This window comes from Ranitomeya variabilis, chromosome 2 (genome assembly GCF_051348905.1).
Source record: "Ranitomeya variabilis isolate aRanVar5 chromosome 2, aRanVar5.hap1, whole genome shotgun sequence".
NCBI lineage: Eukaryota > Metazoa > Chordata > Amphibia > Anura > Dendrobatidae > Ranitomeya > Ranitomeya variabilis.
Window position 1 is genome coordinate 193,619,523 of NC_135233.1, and position 17,403 is coordinate 193,636,925.

A 17,403-nucleotide genomic window follows, 5' to 3' on the forward strand; every position below is an offset into this window, starting at 1 on the left:
CCAGGAATAATGCTGTTAATCTACAGATATGGGGTTAATCTGTCCGGCTCCTGAATGCTGCCAAATGCAGCGGGTAAAAATTATCTTTATTGTCCCACCAGCATTCTGTATTCAGTCATGGAGGCGGTGGCACCGCTGGTTCAGTCACACTGAGTAATATCTAATGCATTTATTGTTTGTAAAATTTTAGTGGTGAAAGTTTTGGGAGAAATTTGTAAAAAAATAAAATAAAATGGACTGCAGCACTTAACAGGGGAAGGCTCCACGTGAGGCTGTAAGAGGCAAATGATGGCTGAATAATACAATCATCTGCCAGAACATTTACTAAGATTAAAATATCTTTATTTTGACGTGTTCTATAGCAGCTTTTCTCCATCTGAGTGCAGCGTGCGGATTCACTAATAATAAACGTATTATTATATGTTCTGTGCTGTGATTGCCGTCAGTCCTGGTTGTGGTCATTTCTTGCATCACCCCATACTTCTGTAGTTGCCTCTGTCAGCTCCCTGACGTTCTCCTCCCCGGACTTCTCCTCCCCTCTGACGCTCCTCTTCTGGCTGCAGATCCTCCAGTCTGTGCTGTCCCAGATACCTGCAGGCTGCATAGTTTCTGGGGGAAGGAACTCAATGGAGCTGAGCGACAAGAGCCGGTAAGGAAGGGGGCCGCCTTCTGCTAGGTGGTCTTCCCATACAGGACATGTGTGGAGCTTTCTTCAGGAGGACAGGGACTGTACAGCCGCCTGTTGGAAGTAGCAATCCTAAAAGTCAATATCGACCCTTTTCTGAGCCTTGTCACATAACTTAGGATAAAAGCTGAAGCAGACGCTCCATGTGAGCCGGGCGTTCTCTGCATGGTGACATTACTGTGTCTATTCCCAGGATGTTGGAGGCTGCAGAGCATCTCACCGCCGTTCACCTGCAGAGCTTATCTGAGCTGGAGAGGTTCCGCCTGCAGGAGATTGCGCTCTACACCCTGCAGCAGCGCGGACTCTACACGGACATCACGCCGGGTGAGACGGGCACCTCTCTAGGTAACACACGTGTGCATGGTGTGCTGGATGTGTGCCACGGCGTGGATGACACTGGAGTAGTGGGACACACTGGGGAGCCGGGGAAGGGGCACTTTCCCAGACTGGAAGGAAATGATCTGTTTATTTTTGGATTTTCCCTCTGGAATGTGCTGCAGCCGGTGACAGCAATGTGTTCTGTATTATCTGTGTCCTGCGCTGCGCTGCGCCTCCACTAACACCGAGCCCTTTATATTACAGGTCACCAAAAAGCAAAGAAACTTGTGAAACGCAGACAGGAGCGAAAAGGTATATGGATATAACACAGCGTATACATTGTGTAGGGGGTGTCTGATCTATCCATCTATCGTCTATCTATTATCTATCATCTATCTATCTATTATCTATCTATCTATCTATCTATCTATCTATCTATCTATCATCTATCTATCTATTATCTATCTATCTATCTATCTATCTTTTATCTATCTATTATCTATCTATTATCTATCATCTATTATCTATCTATCTATTATATATCTATCTATTCTATCTATTATCTCACTATCTATCCATCTCACTGGTCAACAGCATTTTTGGTGCCAAAGATATTTCATCGAATTTAGGGTAACTTTGGGGTGCTGATTCTGAATATGTCATCAGTTTTGCCAGATTGGCTCAAGTTTTTGAGATTTTTCGTAAAATGTGTCAAAAAAAGACGTAATTTGCTACACACGCATTAACTTTATTGAAATAACAGTCATCATGATGATTTTTTTGCTCTCTCCACACCACTGGAACACCAAATTTGAAGCTTTTTCTTTGTCCTTTGCTCCATTTTCGTAATAATTCGATACATGCTTTGCACACTATGTCTTGGTCCCCAAGCATAACCCCAAAATAGGCAAAATACACTTTTTTTTACGAAGTCTGTTATGTTTCTTCTATGTTTTGGCAGTGTGTATTCACCACAAATGTAACAGAATGAGTCTGGATCGTTAAGACAACTTCTTCTTGATGAGTTCATGCTTTTCACTGGAAAACAGACAACAACATAAAGTTAGTGCAAAAATCAAGCTATGAACAAACTTTTAGAACACTAATTAACACAAAACTATATTGAGAACTGCTCAGTTCAAGTACTAATCCAAGGAAATTAATGAGATGATGCGTCGCATTTACCAACAAGTGCTATAAATAAGATACCAAAAATGTCAAAAACTTGAGCCAATCTGGCAAAACTGATAGCATATTCAGAATCAGCACCCCAAAAATACCCCAAATTCATTAAAATATTTTGGACACCAGAAAAAAAATTTTTTTTTGTTGACCTGTGTATCTATCTATTATCTATCTACCTACCATCTAACTATCTATTATCTATCATTCTATCATTTATATATCTATTATCTATCTATTATCTACCTATATATTCTATCTATTATCTCTCTATTATCTATCCATCTATTATCTACCTATTATCTATTTATTATCTATGTATCTATTATCTATTATCTATCTATTATCTATCTATCTATCATCTATCTATTATCTATCTATTTATCTATATATTATTTATCATCTATTATCTATCTATCTATCTATCTATTATCTATCTATTATATATCTATCTATTATCTATCATTATCTATCTAAATAGATTTTTTCCATTTATCTATATATCTATTATCTATCTATCTATCATCTATCTATCTATTATCTATCTATCATCTGTCTATTATCTATTATCTATCTATTATCTATCTACACTGCTCAAAAAAATAAAGGGAACACTAAAATCCCACATCCTAGATATTACTGAATGAAATATTCCAGCTGTAAATCTTTATTCATTACATAGTGGAATGTGTTGAGAATAATAAAACCCAAAAATTATCAACGTAAATCACAACTAATATCCTACGGAGGTCTGGAGTTGGAATGATGCTCAAAATCAAAGTGGAAAGTGAAGTTACAGGCTGATCCAACTTCAGTGGAAATGCCTCAAGACAAGGACATTATGCTCAGTAGTGTGTGTGGCCTACACGTGCCTGTTTGATCTCCCTACAACACCTGAGCATGCTCCTGACGAGGCGGTGGATTGTCTCCTGAGGGATCTCCTCCCAGACCTAGACTAAAGCATCCGCTAACTCCTGGACAGTCTGTGGTGCAACATGATGTTGGTGGATGGTGCGAGACATGATGTCCCAGATGTGCTCAATCGGATTCAGGTCTGGGGAACAGGCAGGCCAGTCCATAGCTTCAATGCCTTCATCTTGCAGGAACTGCTAACACACTCCAGCCACATGAGGTCTGGCATTGTCCTGCATTAGGAGGAACGCAGGGTCAACCGCACCAGCATATGATCTCACAAGGGGTCTGAGGATCTCATCTCGGTACCTAATGGCAGTCAGGCTACCTCTGGCGAGCACATGGAGGGCTGTGCGGCCCTCCAAGAAAATGCCATGTCACACCATTACTGACCCACTGCCAAACCGGTCATGCTGAAGGATGTTCCAGGCAGCAGATCGCTCTTCATGGCGTCTTCAGACTCTGTCACGTCTATCACATATGCTCAGTGTGAACCTGCCTTCAGCTGTGAGGAGCACAGGGCGCCAGTGGCAAATTTGCCAATCCTGGTGTTCTGTGGCAAATGCTAAGCGTCCTGCACGGTGTTTGGTTGTGAGCACAACCCCCATCTGTGGACGTCGGGCACTCAGACATCCTCATGGAGTCGGTTTCTAACCGTTTGTGCAGACACATGCACATGTGTGGTCTGCTGGAAGTCAATTTGCAGGTTTCTGGCAGTGCTCCTCCTGTTCCTCCTTGCACAAAGGCTGAGGTAGCAGTCCTGCTGTTGGGTTGTTGCCCTCCTATGGCCCCCTCCACATCACCTGGTGTTTTGGCCTGTCTCCTGGTAGCGCCTCCAGCCTCTGGACACTACGCTGACAGACACAGCAAACCTTCTTGCCACAGCTTGCATTGATGTGCCATCCTGGATGAGCTGTACTACCTGAGTCACTTGTGTGGGTTGTAGAGTCCGTATCATGCTACCACAAGTATGAAAGCTCAACCAACATTCAAAAGTGACCAAAACATCAGCCAGAAAGCATTGGCACTGAGATGTCGTCTGTGGTCCCGACCTGCAGAACCACTCCTTTATTGAGGGTGTCTTGATAATTGCCAATAATTTCCATCTGTTGTCCATTCCATTTGCACAACAGCATGTGAAATATATTGTTAATCAGTGTTGCTTCCTAAGTGGACAGTTTGGATTCACAGAAGTTTGATTTACTTGGAATTATATTCTGTTATTTAAGTGTTCCCTTTAATTTTTTTGAGCAGTGTATTATCTATCTATCTAGTATCTATCTGTCTATCTATTATCTTATCAATCTATTATCTATCTATTTATCTAGATTTATCTACAGTGGGGGAACTAAGTATTTGGTCCCTTGATGATTTTGTAAGTTTACCCACTGACAAAGACATGAACAGTCTATAATTTTAAGAGTAGGTTAATTTTAACATTGAGAGATAGAATATCAAAAACTAAATCAAGAAAATCACATTGTATCTATATACATAATTGTCTAAGGGTTTTTCTGTCTGTCCTGGAAATCCCGCGTCTCTGATTGGTCGAGGCCGCCTGGCCTCGACCAATCAGCGACGGGCACAGTATCGACGTAGATGTCATAATGGTTGCCATGGCGACGATGATGTCATAAAGGTTGCCTCGACCAATCAGCGACGGGCACAGTCTGCCGCAAATTCTGGAATCATCATTGTCCATATACTACGGGGACATGCATATTCTAGAATACCCGATGCGTTAGAAACGGGCCACAATCTAGTTAATTATATAAGTTTATTTGCATTTTCCAGTGGGAAATAAGTATTCGATCCCTCTGGTAAACAAGACTTAAAACTTCATGGCAAAACCCTTCTGGCAAGTACAGCAGTCAGATGTTCTTTGCAGTTGATGATGAGGTTTGCGCACATGTCAGGAGTAGGGTTGAGAGAAACGGGTCGGCCATTTTCAGAAGTCGCCGACTTTTGGCAAAGTCAGGTTTCATGAAACCCGACCCGACCCCTGTGTGGGGTCGGCCATGAAGTCGGCGATCTTCTGAATCTGGTATCGGAATTCCGATACCGAGTTGCGATATGTTTGCGATATCGGGAATCGGTATCGGAATCCATATTTAAGTGTTAAATAAAGAATCAAAATAAAAAATATTGATATACTCACCCTCGGACGCGCCCTGGTACTAACCGGCAGGCTTCCTTCCTAAGAATGAGCGCGTGAATGACCTGCGGTGACGTCGCGGCTTGTGATTGGTCGCGAGCGGTCACATGGACAAGCCGCGACGTCATCTAAGGTCCTTCACGCGCTCATTCTTAGGAAGGAAGGCTGCCGGAAAGAAGCAGGGCGCGTCCGAGGGTGAGTATATTCCTATTAGGTATGGTTTTCTTGGTGAAAACCATACCTAATGGTTTTCTTGGTGACTGTGGTCTCAGCTGCCTTGAGATCATTAATAGGTTCCCCCCGTGTAGTTTTAGGCTGATCTCTCACCTTCCGCATGATCATGGATACGCCACGAGGTGAGATTTTGCATGGTGCCCCAGATCGATGTTGATTGACAGTTATTTTGTATTTCTTCCATTTTCTTACTATTGAACCAATAGTTGTCTCCTTCTCACCCAGAGTCTTACTTATGGTTTTGTAGCCCATTCCAGCTTTGTGCAGGTCTATGATCTTGTCCCTGCATCCTTATAAAGCTCTTTGGTCTTGTCCATGTTGTAGAGGTTAGAGTCTGACTGATTAATTGAGTCTGTGGACAGGAGACTTTTATAAAGGTGGCTATGTAACACAGCTGTCTTTATTGCTGGTAATGAGTTGATTAGGAGCGTCTAACTGGTCTGTAGGAGCCAGAACTCTTAATGGTTGGTAGGGGATCAAATACTTATTTCTCACTGCAAAATGCAAATACATTTATATAACTTATACAATGTGATTATCTATCTATCTATCTATCTATCTATCTATCTATCTATCTATCTATCTACTTATTATCTATCTATTATCTATCTATTGTCTAATATCTACCTATTTATCTATTATCTATCATCTATCTATGTATTATCGATCTATCTATTATCTATCTATTATCTATTTATGTACCATCTATCTGTCTGTCTTATCAAGTCACACTGTATATGATATTTTTTTGCACTGTATCACTTTATGTAATCATGCTCTGACATATTGTTATGTAAATCATGATCATATTATTGTTACACTGCTGCATTTTTATATATTGATGTTAAATGCTTTGCTAGTCAAGTTACCTTAAATACTCTGCACATGCACTTTTGTAACTGCTTGAGAAAGATTCACACTTGGGACCGAAACGTCGCCATATGGACTATTATAAGAGCACTTTATTACTACAGATGGTGTGTTGCCTCAACTCTATTTTTTTGTATACAAAGACTGGTATGTGCCTGTGAGGCTTTGCACCCCCTTTTTCCTTATCTATCAATTACCGTACCTATCTATCTATTATCTATCTATCTATTACCTATCTATCTATTATCTATCTATCTATTATCTATCTATCTTTTATCTATCTATCTTTTACCTATTATCTATCAATCTATTATCTATCTATTATTTATCTATCTATTATTTATCTATCTATTATCTATCAGCTATCTATCAATCTATTATTTATTATTTATCTATCTATTATCTATCAGCTATCTATTTATTATCTATCTATTTTCTATCTATTATCTATCCCCTATCTATCTACCGTATCTATCTATCATCTATTATCTATCTATTATCTATCTATCTGTCTATTATCTGTTATCTATCTATTATATATCTATTATTTATTATCTATCTACCATCTATTTATCATCTATCTATTATCTATCTATCTGTCTATTAGTAGTCCAAAAAAGGAAACAGCACACCTGTGTCTGTGAATAAGGAGCTATTTTTTTTAGCCCATGATGGCAATGTTTCGGTTCAGTGTAGCGAACCTTTTTCAAGCAGTATCTATTTATCTATTTTCTATCTATCTATTTATCTATTTTCTATCTATCTATGTATCTATCTATCTATCTATCTATCTATCAATTATCTATCTATTATCTATCTATCATCTATCTATGCTCTATCTATCTATTATCTATCTATTATCTATCTATTATCCATCCATTATCTATCTATTATCCATCTATCATTTATTATCTATCATCTATCTATCTATCTATCTATCTATCTATCTATCTATCTATCTATCTATCTATCTATCTATCTATCTTATCTGTCTATCATCTATCTATTATCTATGTTTTATCTATCTACCAATACACATACACAACCTTTCCAGCTGTGCAGGATACAAAGGTGGAACACAAACTGTCAATTTTTATTTTACGCTATGCCAGTTGTTCCAGAAAGCGGGCACACAAGGTGAGGTGCATCCTCTAAGCCCAAGGTCCAGCTGGACACACTGGCCATGGGCATCAATGCAGCAGGCAGGTATTGCAAGCGGAAAACATATAGCAGAGTTACTAGAGGCAAAATAAAACTTTTAAAGGGGTCCTGGAAGCTGCAAGCACACAGGAGATGTCCTGGAAGCCACAAGTGGACATGTAGAGGCAAACTGATAGTCTTAAAGGCATCTTGGACAGACTTAAAGGGGCCCTAGAAGCTGCAATCAGACAGGAGACGTCCAGGAAGATGCAGGCGCAAGAACAATCTAGAAATTGCAGGTGAACACATAGAGGCAAACTGAAAGTCATAAAGTGCTTCTGAAAGTCTTTTAGAGGTCCTGAAAGCTGCAATTGGACAGGAGACATCCTGGTAGCCGACAGGCAAACTGAAAGTCTCAAAGGGGTCCTAAAGAGCACTGACAGGTAGCAGGATAGTTGGAGGCTGCAGACAAAACAGGAACAGTCTTGACAGCAACTGACAAGCAGCAAGATTACTGGAAGCCATACACCAACAGGTGAAGTCCTGAAGACCACTGACTGCAGCAGGGTTACTGGAAGCCATACACATACAGGTGAAGTCCTGAAGACCACTGACTGCAGCAGGGTTACTGGAAGCCATACACAAACAGGTGAAGTCCTGAAGACCACTGACTGAAGCAGGGTTATTGGAGGCCATACACAAACAGGTGAAGTGAAGACCACTGACTGCAGCAGGGTTACTGGAAGCCGTACACAAACAGGTGAAGTCCTGAAACCACTGACTGCAGCAGGGTTACTGGAAGCCATACACAAACAGGTGAAAATCTGAAGACCACTGACAGACAGCAGGGTTACTGGAAGCCATACACCTACAGGTGAAGTCCTGAAGACCACTGACTGTAGCAGGCTTACTGGAAGCCATACACAAACAGGTGAAAATCTGAAGACCACTGACTGCAGCAGGGTTACTGGAAGCCATACACAAACAGGTGAAGTCCTGAAGACCACTGACTGCAGCAGGGTTATTGGAGGCCATACACAAACAGGTGAAGTCCTGAAGACCACTGACTGCAGCAGGGTTACTGGAAGCCATACACAAACAGGTGAAGTCCTGAAACCACTGACTACAGCAGAGTTACTGGAAGCCATACACCAACAGGTGAAGTCCTTGAAGACCACTGACTGCAGTAGGGTTATTGGAAGCCATACACAAACAGGTGAAGTCCCGAAGACCACTGATAGCAGCAGGGTTACTGGAAGTCATACACAGACAGGTGATATCCTGGAGACCACTGACTGCAGCAGGGCTACTGGAAGTCATACACCAACAGGTGAAGACCTGGAGACCACTGACTGCAGTAGGGTTATTGGAAGCCATACACAAACAGGTGAAGTCCTGAAGACCAGTGACTGCAGCAGAGTTACTGGAAGCCATACACCAACAGGTGAAGTCCTGACAGACAGCAGGGTTACTGGCAGACAGCAGGGTTACTGGAAGCCATACACAAACAGGTGAAGTCCTGAAGACAGCAGGGTTACTTTAAGCCATACACCAACAGGTGAAGTCCTGAAGACCACTGACTGCAGCAGGGTTACTGGAAGCCATACACCAATAGGTGAAGTCCTTGAAGACCACTGACTGCAGCAGGGTTATTGGAAGCCATACACCAACAGGTGAGGTGAAGTTATGAAGACCACTGACAGCCAGCAGGGTTACTGGAAGCCATATACCAACAGATGAAGTCCTGAAGACCACTGACTGCAGCAGGGTTATTGGAAGCCATACACAAACAGGTGAAGTCCTGAAGACCACTGACTGCAGCAGGGTTATTGGAAGCCATACACAAACAGGTGAAGTCCTGAAGACCACTGACTGCAGCAGGGTTACTGAAAGCCATACACTAACAGGTCAAGTCCTGAAGACCACTGACAGACAGCAAGGTTACTGAAAGCTGCAGATAACCAGGTGAAGTCCTGAAGACTAGGGTTGAGCGACTTTTATTTTTATAGGATCGGGTCGGGTTTCACGAAACCCGACTTTCTCAAAAGTCGGGTCGAGTGAAATCGGCCGATCCTATAAAAAAGTCGGGGTCGGGGTCGGCCAAAACACGAAACCCAATGCAATGCAATGGGATACTATGGTTCCCAGGGTCTGAAGGAGAGGAAACTCGCGTGAAGGACCTTAGATGACGTCGCGGCTTGTCCATGTGACCGCTCGCGACCAATCACCGCGACGTCACCGCAGGTCATTCACACGCTCATTCTTAGGAAGGAAGCCTGCCGGTTAGTACCAGGGCGCGTCCGAGGGTGAGTATATCAATATTTTTTATTTTGATTCTTTATTTAACACTTAAATATGGATTCCGATACCGATTCCCGATATCGCAAACATATCGGAACTCGGTATCGGAATTCCGATACCAGATTCAGAAGATCGCCGACCACACAGGGGTCAGGTCGGGTTTCATGAAACCCGACTTTGCCAAAAGTCGGCGACTTCTGAAAATGGCCGACCCGTTTCGCTCAACCCTACTGAAGACCACTGATATAGAAGGGTTACTGGAAGATGCAGACGAGTAACTCATGGACTGTAAACCACAGGTGACTAGGAGATGGTCTAGAGCCTGTGGACAGGAATTGTCCACAGACAAACTATAGGAGTTAGTAGAAAGTCTTAATACAATAGCGAGACCCAGGTGTGAGTCCTGCATATAGGCCTATACATGGCTCCAGTTCTGCAGCTCACTGGTGCATTGTGGGTGATTTCAGCTTTTGTACAGGGGTCAGCTGGAACACTCTGCCTATGCTGCAGTGACGCCGTCCTATCTGTGTCAGGCTCTGATGCACCGTCTCTCCTGACACCTTTTTACGATGACCATCGTTAACTTTTTAGCAATTTGTACAACAGTAGCTTTTTTTTGCAGGACAAGACTTTTTGAATTGTCTTTGCTTACCACATACATCAGAACGTTTTAGGCACCCATAATTCTATCAATGGTTACCTTTCCTCCCTCCCAGCACTATTTTAGGCTATTGTTAGTGTTGAGCGATACCTTCCGATATCGGGAAATATCGGATCGGATTGGATCAGACCGATACCCCAAAAATATCAGATATCGCCGATTCCGATACCAGAAACCAATGTAAGTCAATGGGACACAAATATCGGAATTAAAACAAACCCTTTCTTTCCTTGTAGGTTAATTCTACATGAAGGAAAACAACTAAGAATAATGTAGAATGTATTGGGGGAGGTGGAGGAGACATTAAAGGCATAGAGGTTTAGCCCAATCAAATGGAATAGCAGGAATTAAATTTTTTTTAAGACGTTCGGAGTTACAAAGATATTGACTATGTTAAGCTTTTTTATATTTTGTCAGATATTTATGTTTCACTACTTCTTCTTCTTCACCTTCTTCCTATTATTCTTTTTTTTACATTCTTCATATTCTCCTTATTCAACTATTATTCTTCTTCATATTCTACTTCTTCATCTTCTTCATATTCTTCTTCTTCATCATATTCTTATTTGTGACAGACAGGCATTCCTGTAGTTGTTATCTATAAAAGTTTGAAGATTACACCTTCCGTTCTGCCTGTCACAAAAGATTTACAACAGGATTTGTCCTTGTTCAATTTTGCCTGCAGCAGCAGGTTTTTTCCAGGGGCACCACGAGTAGGAACGGACTCACCTCCATACACTGCTTAGTCTTCCTCTGCTTATAATTTAGATAATATCTTTTGCTCTGATTTTTAGCCTTATGCTTAATGATCTTCTGCGTTTTGTTCTGCAGCTTCTTGTTCTTCTGCTTCTTGGTCTTCTGTCTCTTGTTCTTCTGTATCTTGGTGGTTGTCTTCTTGTTCTTTGTCCTTTTGGTCATCTTCTTCAGGGTCATCTTCTTGGTCTTCTTCGGGGTGGTCTTCAGGGTTGTCATCTCCAGGGTCGTCGTCTCCGGGGTCATCATCTCCGGAGTCGTCGTCTTCTTCGGGGTGGTCTTCAGAGTCGTCGTCTCCGGGGTCATCGTCTCTGGGGTCGTCGTATTCTTCGGGGTGGTCTTCAGGGTCGTCGTCTCCAGGGTCGTTGTTTCCAGATTTGTCATCTCCGGGGTCGTCTTCTTCTTCAGGGTGGTCTTCAGGGTCATCGTCTTTAGGGTCGTCGTCAGGGAGATCCAGAGTGATTACCAAAAAACCATTTCAAAAAGCTTGAACTTTGAAATGTAGCAGAAGGTACAAGAAGGCTGAGGAACTGCCGAGAACCAGCTGACGGTACTGGAACCCGGATGGGTAGCCGAAGGTACAAGAGCCAATGGAACTACCGAGGACCAGCTGATAGTACTGGAACCCGGTTACTAAGCAGGAGGTACCCGTGCCAGAAAGCACTACCAAGGACCACCAGACGATGGTGGAACTCGGATACCGAGAAGGAGGCACCTAAGCCAAAGGCTCTGCCTGGAACCAGATGATGGTACTGGAACCCAGGGGGACTCATTCAAGATTGACTTCCAAAGAACCAGCTAATGGTGCTGGAACTCAGATAGGCAGCAGAAGGTCCACATGAAAAAAAAAGTTGCAAGGCCGCGAGCCGGCCGTAGATACCGAAAACCCACGGTCCTACAGGGGGAGCTTGTCCTATTGGCACTACGGAACCAGCCTTGATTGCCAGATCCCGCAGCCCACATAGGAAGCACCTAAACTGCAGGCACCATAGAGTCGGCTAACCCGACCACAACCCGACAGGACAATGTATTGGAGGCAAAGTGATGTTGACACTACCCGGAAACAGCTGGCGTGCTGGAACCAGGCTGGGCAGGAGGGAGTACCCGTGCCAAAGACACTGCCGAGAACCAGCTGACGGTACTGGAACCCGGATGGGTAGCAGAAGGTACAAAAGCTAATGGAACTACCGAGGACCAGCTGATGGTACTGAAACCTGGTTACTAAGCAGGAGGTACCCGTGCCAGAAAGCACTACCAAGGACCACCAGACATTGGTGGAACTCGGATATCGAGAAGGAGGCACCTAAGCCAAAGGCTCTGACTGGAACCAGCTGACGGTACTGGAACCAGGATGGGTAGTAGAAGGTACAAGAGCCAAAGACACTGCCAAGAACCAGCTGACGGTACTGGAACCCGGATGGGTAGCAGAAGGTACAAGAGCCAATGGAACTACCGAGGACCAGCTGATGGTACTGGAACCCGGTTACTAAGCAGGAGGTACCCGTGCCAGAAAGCACTACCAAGGACCACCAGACGTTGGTGGAACTCGGATACCGAGAAGGAGGCACCTATGCCAAAGGCTCTGCCTGGAACCAGCTGACGGTACTGGAACCAGGATGGGTAGCAAAAGGTACAATAGCCAAAGACACTGCCGAGAACCAGCTGACAGTACTGGAACCTGGATGGGTAGCAGAAGGTACAAGAGCCAATGGAACTACCAAGGACCAGCTGATGGTACTGGAACCCGGTTACTAAGCAGGAGGTACCCGTGCCAGAAAGCACTACCAAGGACCACCAGGCGTTGGTGGAACTCGGATACCGAGAAGGAGGCACCTAAGCCAAAGGCTCTGCCTGAAACCAGCTGATGGTACTGGAACCCAGGGGGACCTATTCAAGATTGACTTCCAAAGAACCAGCTAATGGTGCTGGAACTCAGATAGGCAGCAGAAGGTCCACATGAAAAAAAAAGTTACAAGGCCGCGAGCCAGCCGCAGTTACCAAAACCCACAGTCCTACAGGGGAGCATGTCCTATTGGCACTACTGAACCAGCCTTGATTGCCAGATCCCGCAGCCCACATAGGAAGCACCTAAACTGCAGGCACCATAGAGTCGGCTAACCCGACCGCAACCCGACAGGACAATGTATTGGAGGCAAAGTGACGTTGACACTACCTGGAAACAGCTGGCGTGCTGGAACCAGGCTGGGCTGGAGGGAGTACCCTTTCCAAAGACACTGCTGGGAAACAGCTGGCGGTGCTGGAACCCAGGGTAAATACTAAAAACAGAGTGGAGCCAGAGGCCTAATTGGAGCAAGTTTAAACTCAGTAGTAGTGTGAATGTGGACAGAGCAGGAGAAATTGCCGGACACACAGCTGGGGATCAGCTGATGTTACTGAACCCCAATAACACTGGAGCAGGTGTTGACTGTGCAGATGGCACTTCTGAGCAGCAACTGGCGGTGTTGGAGCCCAGGGTAAATACTAGAAACAGAGTGGAGACAGAGGCGTAATTGGAGCAAGTTTAAAATCTGTAGTAGTGTGAATGTGGACAGGGCAGGAGAAATTGCCGGATACACAGCAGGGGATCAGCTGATGTTACTGAACCCCAATAACATGGCAGCAAGTGTTGACTGTGCAGACGACACTTCTGAGCAGCAACTGGCGGTGTTGCAGCCCAGGGATTACAGGAGAAGCAGAGTGTAGGCAGAGGCCTAATTGGAGCAAGTTTAATATCTGTAGTAGTGTGAGTGTGGATGGAGCAGGAGAAATTGCCGGACACACAGCAGGGGATCAGCTGACGTTACTGAAACCCAATAACACTGGAGCATGTGTTGACTGTGCAGACGGCACTTCTGAGCAGCAACTGGCGGTGTTGGAGCTCAGGGATTACAGGAGAAACAGAGTGTAGGCAGAGGCCTAATTGAAGCAAGTTTAATATCTGTAGTAATGTGAGTGTGGACAGAGCAGGAGAAATTGCCGGATTCACAGCAGGGGATCAGCTGTCGTTACTGAACCCCAATTACACGGCAGCAAGTGTTGACTGTGCAGACGACACTTCTGAGCAGCAACTGGCGGTGTTGGAGCTCAGGGATTACAGGAGAAGCAGAGTGTAGGCAGAGGCCTAATTGGAGCAAGTTTAATATCTGTAGTAGTGTGAGTGTGGATGGAGCAGGAGAAATTGCCGGACACACAGCAGGGGATCAGCTGACGTTACTGAAACCCAATAACACTGGAGCATGTGTTGACTGTGCAGACGGCACTTCTGAGCAGCAACTGGCGGTGTTGGAGCCCAGGGATTAAAGGAAAAACAGAGTGTAGCCAGAGGCCTAATTGGAATCGGCGCTGCAGAGCTGCAATGCGCGATCTTGCCATGCTGGAACGCCGCAAGTGAGCGCACTCTAGGCGGACCTTGAGCAGCAGTGCATCAAGATCCAGATAGTCCCTCAAAAAACTCTGCACGACCAAGTTGAGCACATGTGCAGACATGGGATGTGAGTGAGGTTGCGTGGGGCCCAGAGCAGCCACCAGATTTCGGCCATTGTCACACACTACCATGCCTGGCTGGAGATTTGCTGGCACAAACCACACGTCGCTGTGCTGCCTGATGGCATTCCAGAGCTCCTGCATTGTGTGGCTTCGATTCCCCAAAGAAATTAATTTCAATACGGCCTGTTGACGTTTGGCCACGGCTGTGCTCATATCGGTCGTGACAGGTAAGCGTTCACGGGTCCATGTGGAGGTAGACTGTGACGGCTCCTGCAGCGCTGATTCAGAGGAACTGGAGTATGAGGAGGAGTCAATGTGTACAGACTGGATTCCTGCAATCCTTGGAGTTGGCAGAACACATACAGCGCCACTCTCAAGATCTCTACCCAGCTCCACAACATTTACCCAATGGGCAGTGAGGAAAAGGTATCGTCCCTGTCCATGGTTACTGGTCCACGCACCGGTGGTCAGGTGGACCTTGCTACTGACGGCGTTTAGTAGCGCATGTTTAATTTTTCCCTCCACATGCTTTTGCAGGGCAGGGACGGCTTGCCTGCTGAAATAAAAGTGGCTGGGCACATTGTATTGTGGGACTGCCAATGCCATGAAGTTACGGAAGGTGTCAGTCTCCACCAGTCTGAATGAGAGAATTTCAAGGGACAGTAGTTTTGCAATGCCAGCATTCAGAGCCTGTGCTCGGGGGTGGTTTGCCGAGTATGGGCGCCTTTTCTCCCATGCCTGTGCTACCGATGGCTGTAGACTGGCCTGGGAGTGTGAGGATGACAGGGAACGTGGTGCTGTGGGTGGAATTACACTGTGTCTCTGTCCAACAATACCAGAGGTTCTTCCAAGGTGATCCTGTGAGGAAGCCGAACCAGCTGTGTGTGAGCTGGAGGAAGAGGCTACAACACAAGCTGAAGAGGTGGTAGGTGGTGCTGTAGGTTGGCCTAGGTCTTCAGTGTGTCTTTGTAACTCCACCACGTACCTGGTTTGCACATGTTTCCACATATTTGTGGTATTGAGGTTGCTGACACTTTTCCCTCTTTTGACTTTCTGATTACACAGCTTGCATTTGACAAAGCAAATGTCATCTGCAACTGTGTCAAAAAAGGACCAGGCACTGCAAGTCTAGGGAGCACCCATTTTGGGTTTTGGAAGAGGCATGCTCCTAATGGGTGCCGAAGTGGAAGCTACAGGCAACCCAGTCTGCCCCTCCCTCTCTCTCCTTGTTGGGCCGTTCAGGGAATCTCCTGTTCAGCGCTGCTCCCACCACCTTCCTGTACCCCACGCCACGATGGGTCAAGGACCTCATCATCTACACTACCCTCTTCAAACGACTGCTTCTCCTGGGTAGTCTCGGCAGCACAGTATGCACCAGAAAGTGGCACCTGAGTCTCATCATCAGATGTGAACTGAGGTGTGCTGACCGTATGCACTGGCCCACCCGCCTCTTCAGATTCAGAGAGACAAAGCAGTTGCACATCACTGCATACTGCCTCTTCTTCAATTTCTCAAATGCTGCTTGGCTGGCCCCCTCTTTCCAAGCCAAGAGATTCAGAGAACAGAAGTAGAGATGGCTCCTGTCCAGGGCTCTCTGACTGCCTGGGCAATTTGGCAGGTGGTGAAGAGACAGATGGGTGCTCTTCAGTGCTCTGGATCTGAGAGGATGTGGCACTAATTGAAGTCGATGTGTTAGCTGCCATCCATCCGACAGCGGTTTCAATTTGTTCATCCCGCAGCAGTCGGGTACGGCGAGCTCCTTCAAAGCTGCGCATAAAGGACTGTTCCCTGGTAAAACTGGGGGATGCTGAGTCACTGGTGCCCGCAGCAGGCACAGAATCCCCACGTCCTCTCCCTGCAGAAACTCCACGACCACGTGCCTTACTCCCTGCCTTCTTCATCTTGGTAGACTGATAAAGATAGGCAGAAAAGTACTAAGGGCTTAGTGTGCTTATTCCTGAACAGCTGCTAACAGGTATAAGAAACACTAATTTTATAAAGTGTGGACTAGACTTTAATATGAGCTAATGTGGCCTACACAACTGTAAAGTGGAGTGTTTGGTGAACTTTATTTAGGTTTTTTTTTTAACAAAACGACACTGGATGTGCCCAAAGATGTCAAACCGATAGTATCACAAACGTTTTGCAGCTATTACAATGCAGGAAGGTAACCTACAATGCAATAGATGAGGCTCCAAAAAATAGGCTAATACTAATCTGGCTGGGGCTGCAGGGCTCAAGGCTGCAGAAAAGCTCCTCTATCTACTCCTATATAGTGTTTGCATGCAATCTAGCTGGATACGGATGGAACCACACTAATAGGAGAAATCTGGAAAAATGTGCAACAGCACTAATGCAAAAGAGAACAATGTACCAGTATGAGGCAGTGACGCACGCTGAGCGGACTACAACCAGATGTGGCTGCAGAACAGACTACAGCGTGAGCTGCACTCACGCACAGACCTTGCAGCCGTGAACAGCGCTGCAAGGCAAAAAAAAAAAAGTTTCTCACCCAGCGGTTGCTACAGTAGCCTGGGTAAAGCACAATGAAGCAAATCGCTATCTCAAACTGCCCCTCAGTCAGAACAGCAGCGTCCTGTCCCTAACTGAATTCACAGCAGAGTGAACCCAAAATGGCGGCTGCGGCTTTTATAGTGCATTATGACATCATTTCAGCAGCCAATCACAGCCATGCCATTAGTTACA

General features: G+C 45.1%; 1 protein-coding gene across 2 annotated transcripts in view; it reads left to right on the plus strand.

Moving 5' to 3' along the window:
* The first annotated feature begins 549 nt into the window (after positions 1-549).
* The window catches only part of LOC143804855 (rho GTPase-activating protein 6-like), a 281,479-nt gene continuing 264,625 nt past the window's right edge, over positions 550-17,403 (plus strand). The window contains exons 1-3 of one of the 2 annotated variants that reach the window (XM_077283365.1): positions 550-649; positions 879-1,030; positions 1,268-1,315. In XM_077283365.1, coding sequence (XP_077139480.1) covers positions 627-649; positions 879-1,030; positions 1,268-1,315 — 223 coding nt within the window. In that variant the 5' untranslated portion in view covers positions 550-626. The remainder of the gene's footprint in view (positions 650-878; positions 1,031-1,267; positions 1,316-17,403) is intronic. The other variant, XM_077283366.1, reaches the window with a different exon arrangement.